The sequence below is a fragment of the Labrus bergylta genome, chromosome 5 (assembly GCF_963930695.1).
Source record: "Labrus bergylta chromosome 5, fLabBer1.1, whole genome shotgun sequence".
Lineage (NCBI taxonomy): Eukaryota > Metazoa > Chordata > Actinopteri > Labriformes > Labridae > Labrus > Labrus bergylta.
In genome coordinates this window covers 32,338,060-32,345,559 of record NC_089199.1, presented here as the reverse complement: position 1 = coordinate 32,345,559, position 7,500 = coordinate 32,338,060, and the positions used below count along the sequence as shown (strand labels likewise).

At 47.4% G+C, this 7,500-nt stretch overlaps 1 protein-coding gene across 1 annotated transcript in view; it reads right to left on the bottom strand.

The window, feature by feature from the left end:
- The window catches only part of LOC109977864 (dedicator of cytokinesis protein 3), a 165,987-nt gene that overhangs the window by 46,325 nt on the left and 112,162 nt on the right, over positions 1–7,500 (bottom strand). Inside the window, exons 6-7 of the mRNA XM_065955375.1 lie at positions 7,150–7,191; positions 6,914–7,068 (exon numbers count right to left, since the gene is read on the bottom strand). Coding sequence (XP_065811447.1) covers positions 6,914–7,068; positions 7,150–7,191 — 197 coding nt within the window. The remainder of the gene's footprint in view (positions 1–6,913; positions 7,069–7,149; positions 7,192–7,500) is intronic.

The window sequence follows — 7,500 nt, the reverse complement described above, 5'->3', positions numbered from 1 at the left end:
CACGGACAAAAGAAGAAATGAAACTTGAGTGTTTCTTTTGGTATTCAGTCTCTGAAACAGACTAAAGAGCTCGAGAGGAGAAGACACACAGAGAGAGAAATAAATCACCTGCTGAGATCACAACTTATTACACAACTGTCTCCATCTCACTGCAGGAGAGATCATGAAGCTTACCACACACACAATAGAAACACACACACACACACACACACACACACACACACACACACACACACACACACACACACACACACACACACACACACACAGATTGAGGTTTCAGTGGCACAAATATTTCCCAGAGGCAGAGCTGCTCTGAGGGGCAAATCATCTCAATAGCTGTAGGATTTTTGGGAAAGTATCTGTCAGCTATGTCTTCCTCTTCCTCTTCCTCTTCCTCACCTCCTCTCCTCCTCTCCTTTCTCCTCCTTCTTCCTCTCTCTCTTCTCTGTCTCTCCTTTCTTATCTCCAGCCTTTTTACCTCTGTTCTCTACACCATCCATATCTCATTTTCACTCTCCTCTCCTCTCTCCTCCCCTCTCCTCTCCTCTCTTCTCCTCTCCTCTCCGTTTCCGTTTCCGGTGAGTGTGAGTGTGAGTGTGAGTGACGGTGGTGGTGTTGCGAGTGGCGCGGAGATTGAATTGTTTGCTATCCTTTCTACTGTTTTCAAAGTGCACGATCAGGTCAGATTGTTTTCATATCTGTATTGAGTGTTGTTGGCTGTGTAAGACAGATCGTTGGAGGGGTTGGAGGGAGGAATGGCGTCTGCTGAGACGCCACCTCCGACTCTCCGACAGGGAGTTCGGATAGTCCCTCCGAACGGTACTGTCACCGTGGAGGAGGTTCTGTTAGCTGCAGGTGAACAGGTAGGCCATGATAAACTCTTGTATGCATCCCGAATGAACAAGGCTGTGGTTGTTTTTCTGAAGAGTGAGCCTCTTGTGTATCAGCTGATTGAGAGTGGTGTGTTCATTAGGGATTTGTTTGTGCAGGTTTCCCCGTTGTCGGTTCCCTCTACGCGGATCACCGTATCCGGTGTTCCGCCGTTTATTTCTAACAACTTGTTAGAGAACGAACTCCGCAGGTTTGGGAAGTTTGCGAGTGGTTTCAAAACTGTGAGTCTAGGGTGTAAAGATCCCAAACTGAAACATGTTCAATCTTTGCGGCGTCAGGTGTTCATGTTTTTGGATTCGCCCACACAGACTCTGGAGGTTTCCTTTAGAGTGAAACACGGTGACGCTTCTTATATGGTGTATGCGAGCTCGGGACAACTGAAGTGTTTTGAGTGTGGTGATGTGGGACACAAACGTTTTGCGTGTCCGCACAGACAGCAGGAGGCGGCTAGTGCTGCCGCTGACTCGGGCAGCTCTGTTAGTGTGGCGCATGTGGCGGGGGCCGCGTCCGCGTCCGTGCCCGGGGCGGAGGCCGCGTCCGCGTCCGTGCCCGGGGCCGCGTCCGCGCCTGCGCCTTGTGCTGAGGCCGTGGCTGAGGTAGAAGTGGCTTCGACCAGCTCTCAGGCTACAGAAAAATCACAGACTGTAGATAATGATAAAACTGAAGATTCCACAAGTTCTGCAGTTGTAGATGTTTCATTGAAGGAAGGTAAGACAGTGTGTTGTAGCCAGGCATCATGTGAAGGAGAGGACATGGATGAAGATTATGAGTCAGACAATGCATCCATTGCTGATTTGCCAAATAGTGGCTCTGGTCTTTATTCTTTAGAGTCAATCAATCAATTTATGGATGAAACGTACAACAAATCAGTAAAAATAAGTGACTACTTTAGTGATACTGACAAGTTCATAAAGTCAGTCAGCATACTGAAAAGACAGGTTGGGTTTGACCTCCTGGACGCAAAAAAACGTTTCCGTCTTAAAAAGCACATCACCGCACTGAGGAAAGCTGGACGTAAGAGTGTGAAGAAGACAAAGAAATGATCATGCATCACAAGGTGTTTTTCTTCTTCTACTGTTCCCTGTTTGTGTCTACTTGTCTGTTTTTTCTCTCTGATCTTTCTATGAGGAGTCTTAAGATAGGATCTCTTAACATTAATGGTGGGAGAGACAGACAGAAAAGGGGCCTTATCTCTGAGATCTCAACTCAGAAAAACATTGATATCTTGTTTTTACAAGAGACTCATACCACACCATCAGATGAGACAGATTGGGGTTTATGGTGGGAGGGCTCTAACTACCTTAGCCATGGCACCAACCTTAGTGCAGGAGTAGCCATTTTGTTTAGAGCATCTGCAAATGTAAAGATCGTCTCTTGTGCTGAAATTGTAAAGGGAAGGCTTTTAATTGTAAGAGCAGAAATAGAGGACACTGTTTTCTGCTTCACTAATATTTATGCTCCAAATAATGGAGCTGAAAGGGTAGCTTTCTATACCCGCCTCCAAAAGGAGTTACTGATCTATAATCAGGATCAGATCATTCTTGGTGGGGATTTTAACTGCACACTTGATTTCACCGTGGATAGAATAGGAGAGGAGCCACATCCACATTCATCCCAGACTTTAAAAACTGTCATCTCTCACCTGGATTTGTTGGACACATTTAGAGTGAAACATCCACAATCCAGACAGTATACATGGGTCAGGGTGAACAGTAACAGGGTGTGTGCAGCTAGACTGGACAGGGTTTACATCTCCAGAACTCTCAACCCCAGATTAATTCATTGTAATATTCTGCCTGTCGGCTTCACTGATCACCATTTTGTTAGTGTGGAGCTGATTATTTCACCAGGTGAAAGGGCTAAGTCCTTCTGGCATTTTAATAACAAGCTTCTACTGGACAATGTTTTCTGTAAAAACTTTGGGTGTTTTTGGGATCAGTGGCAATTAAGAAAAGTTGAGTTTGATTCTTTGAAGCTTTGGTGGGAGGTTGGTAAAGCTCAGATTCGTGTTTTTTGTCAGCAGTACACGTCACACTCTTCTGCTAGATTAAAAACAGTCATTAAAAATCTTGAGGACAACATTAAGAACCTTGAGGAGGGGTTAAACGGGAGTGTGGATCCCACCATTGGTACCCTGCTGAAGGAGAAACGTATGGAGTTGAGCTCTTTCCTGCAGGAGAGGGTGAAGGGAGCTCTTGTGCGGAGTCGTTTCCTTCAACTCAAAGACATGGATGCCCCAACGTCTTTCTTTTTCAATCTTGAGAGATCTGTGGCTCAAAAAAAGCTGCTGACTTGTCTGAAACTGCCAGGAGGTCGAATAACAGCTGATCCAAAGGAAATGAGCAGTCATGCCATGCAGTTCTATGAGGATCTGTTTGGAGCAGAGAGTTACAGCCAGGAGTGTCGCAGGGAGCTCCTGGAGGGTCTCCCTCAGCTCAGTGTGGAGGAGCGGTCTCTTCTGGAAGGGGAGCTGTCTCTGGAGGAGCTCACTGCTGCTGTCACTCAGATGGCAACAGGAAGAGCACCTGGAATAGATGGGTTGTCCACAGACTTTTTTAAGAGGTTCTGGAATATCCTTGGGTCTGACCTGCATAGTGTTTTAATGGAGTGTTGCAGGACCGGGTCTCTTCCTGGTTCTTGTAAGAGAGCAGTTCTTTCCTTGCTCCCCAAGAAAGGTGACCTGGCATTGTTAAAAAACTGGAGGCCGGTTGCTTTGCTTTGTGCGGACTACAAGATCCTCTCCAGAGCTTTATCGAACAGACTAAAGGACGTTCTGGGAAGTGTGGTCCATAAAGACCAGAGTTACTGTGTTCCAGACCGGACAATCATGGATAATGTTTTTCTTATCAGAGATGTCACTGATGTGTGTAAAATCTATAATCTAAATGTTGGCATTGTGTCTCTGGATCAAGAGAAGGCGTTTGACAGGGTGGATCACTCGTATTTGTTTTCTGCACTGAGGTCTTTTGGTTTTGGGGATGGTTTTGTGTCATTAGTTGGGTTGTTGTATCAGGATGCACAGTGTTTGGTGAAGATGGGGGCGGGGTTGAGTCGGCCAATCCCTGTACGGCGAGGGATCAGACAAGGTTATCCCATCTCCGGCCAGCTGTATAGCTTGGCTATTGAGCCCTTGCTGTGCAGGTTGAGGGGCCGGCTCAGCGGGCTTTCTTTGCCCGCGGCCTGTAGCATCGAATGTCCCCCTACAATTTCTGCCTATGCTGATGATGTAAACATCTTCATCTCCAATCAGGGGGACGTTCGGTGTCTGCGGGACACCCTGTCCCTGTATGAAAGGGCAACAGCTGCACGGGTGAACTGGGAAAAAAGTGGTGCCTTATTGGTGGGAGAGTGGAGGGACCAGGCAGTGCCCAGTCTGCCTGGTGGACTTGAGTGGGGGAGGGAGGGGTTGAAGGTGTTGGGGGTTTATTTGGGTACCGAGGGCTTTAAAAGTAAAAACTGGGAGGGAGTTAGGGAGAAAGTGTGCGCTCGGTTGTCTAAATGGAAATGGTTGCTACCCCAGTTGTCGTATAGGGGAAGAGTTCTGGTGGTCAATAACTTGGTTGCCTCGACTCTCTGGCACAGACTTGTGGCTTTGACACCTCCAAGAGGGCTGGTGGAGGACATTCAAAGGGCCATCCTGGACTTCTTCTGGTCAGGCAAACACTGGGTCCAGGCGGCAGTCCTCTACCTGCCGGTGGCTGAAGGGGGACATGGACTTATAGACATTCAGTCAAAAATTGCCTCATTCAGACTCCAGACTGCACAGAGACTCCTTTTCACTTGTGGTCCCAGCTGGATGGACATCGCTCGACTGCTGCTGAGGAGAGCTGGACGGCTGGGGTACACTAAGCAGCTCTTTCTGTTAAAGCTTGAGGAGGTGGATCTCACTGGATTAACATCCTTTTATATGTCTGTAATGCAGGCATGGAAAATGTACACATTCAAAAGGGAAAAAACTGAGAGTCTGGGAATGTGGATCTTTGAGGAACCGTTATTTTTTAATGATTTCATAAGGACTCCAACTTTGCAGTCAGCCAGTCTCCGGGCCAGTTTCAGAGAGGCAGGCTGCACAAAACTGGGTCACCTGGTAAGACTGACCCTGGACGCCCTCAAAGAAAGGACCAATATCACCTCCAGCCGGGTGGTTAAAAAGAGTGGTGGAGGAAGTCTTTGCTGCACTTCCAGTAAAACTTGTGACATTTCTAAACATTGAGAATCTGTGTGAGCAGTGGAGTGAAGAGGGCGAATACAGCTTCCCATCTTTGTCTGTTACCCCAGATGTCGGGGAGTGGCAGGAAAGAGGAGGTGGGCTGCTGTCCTTTAGTACTCCTGTTCTGGGAAAGTTCCAGGATGCAGGGAAAAAGGCACTCTATCAGTCCTGTGTTAAGGTCCTACATCTTCGTGGTCTGTCGGGAGTGAAAGAGTCGAGGTGGATCGAGTTTTTTGGCCCGGAGGTTTCCCCAAAAGGCAGCTGGCGGTCCCTGTACAAGCTGCCTGTTGAGAAGAGAACAGCAGATCTCCAGTGGAGGGTTGTGCATGGGGTTATAGCCACGAACAGATACAGAGCGCACATTGATCCAGGGGTGGGAGAGGAGTGTTTGTTTTGTTCACTAACTGAAACTTTGTCTCATCTGTTTGTTGAGTGTCCCAGGCTCTCACTCTTGTTTGTCCTTATGAAAAGCTTGTTTGAAGCTCTCGGGGAGGATTTCTCTTATGCATTGTTTGTTTTTGGGCCAAAGTATTCTGTAAAGAAAAAGACTGTACATACACTGATGAACTTTTTATCTGGCTCGGCTAAGTTGGCCATTTGGCTTACACGCAAGAACCGAGCTCAGGGTACTGGCTGTGTGGAACCAGTGCTGGTTCTGGAGGGACTTTTGAAGGCCAGACTAAAGGTAGAATTTGCCTATTATCAAATGATGGACAATGTGCAAGACTTTAATAGTGTATGGGCTGTGGAAGAAGCTTTGTGCTCTGTGGGTGGGGATGGAGAGCTGATTATTCATTTTTGATGCAGTAAATGTTGTTTTTGTTGATGTTGTGATTTTTGTTGCACTTGTTTTGTTTTATTTTTTATTTATTTATTTATTTCCTTCTCTTGATCTGAGTGATGATGTGACAGTGTTATAATTTTCTCCTGCTAGTGGTAAAATAAAAGGTATTTTGAAAACCAAACCTCTCTCTCTCTCTCTCTCTCTCTCCTCTCCTCTCCTCTCCTCTCCTCTCCTCTCCTGTCCTCTCCTCCGTCTCTCTCCTCTCTCCTCTCCTCTCTCCTCTCCTTTCCTCTCCTCTCCGAGGGTCTCAGAGGACCAGGTCTTGTCTTTCTAATGCTGAGTCAGACTACACATCAAGCTGCCAAGGTCAACAGTATTTGTGAACTGTGTGTGTGTGTGTGTGTGTGTGTGTGTGTGTGTGTGTGTGTGTGTGTGTGCGCAGAGCATCATGTGCAGGGATTTGCATAAAAAAAACAGAAGAGTTTGTTGAACTCTGCACCTTTCCTCTCTTTCACACACACACACACACACACACACACACACACACACACACACACACACACACACACACACACACACACACACACACACACACACACACACACACACACACACACACACACACACACACACACACACACACACATCCTCCTGCCATCACAGCTGGCCCACATCATTTTCAGAAGGGATTCCTTTTCTGTTAGCACTGTGATCACTTCACTGCATAATTGATGCTCAATCATTATGATGGGGCAGGAAGGGTGTGTGTGTGTGTGTGTGTGTGGGGGGTGTCATGTATTATTCACAGCAGCAGTGTAAGGCCACTCGCCACAATTTGTACCACATCAGGAAGGAGCAGAGTGGGTGAAAGGTTTCTGAGAGAGCTGTTTCAGCAGATCAGAACTTAAAGGTACAGTATGTAGATTCCTCCAGCAGGGGGCGCTCAATCAAAACAATGACAACAAGAGGACGTAGAGGCTGGCGGGGAATCATGGGAGTTGATTATTTTTCTGTTATGTCCCTACCTGATGGTCTTCCCCTCCCGCAGGTCGTACAGAGAGAAGAAGATGTCCGTGTCCTCTCCGATGCTGTTGTAGGTGAAGCTCTTCAGGTTGACCAGCAGGTGGTGTGGGACAGGAACTCTGCACGGCTCCCCGTGTCGCGTCCGGCTGCTGTCGCCCTGAACACACAACACAGTGACGTGTGATTCATGGTAAAGTTGAAACATCACACCTGAGGAGTTACTCAGAGGTTAGCTCACCTGTGTGGTGCTCTGCTGCACGCTGTGTCTGCTCGACAGGTGCTGAGGACACAAACACACAAAACGTTACCTCTACATCTGCCTCTTCTCCTATCCTTACATCCTGTCTCCTCTCCTTGTGTCCTTAACTATGCTTATTGTCTCTCCTCGTTTCCTCTCCTCATCATGTCTCCACTGCCCTCCTTGTTTCCTCTCTTCTCCTCATCTCGTTTCCTAAGATTGCTACCTCTTCTCTAGTCTCCTCTCTTTGTATTCTCTCTTCTAATGTAGCCTCTCTCCTTGTCTCCTCTCCTACCTTTCTGACCACCTTGTTTCCTCTCCTGTTGTGTCCCCTCATCTCCTCTCCTCAGC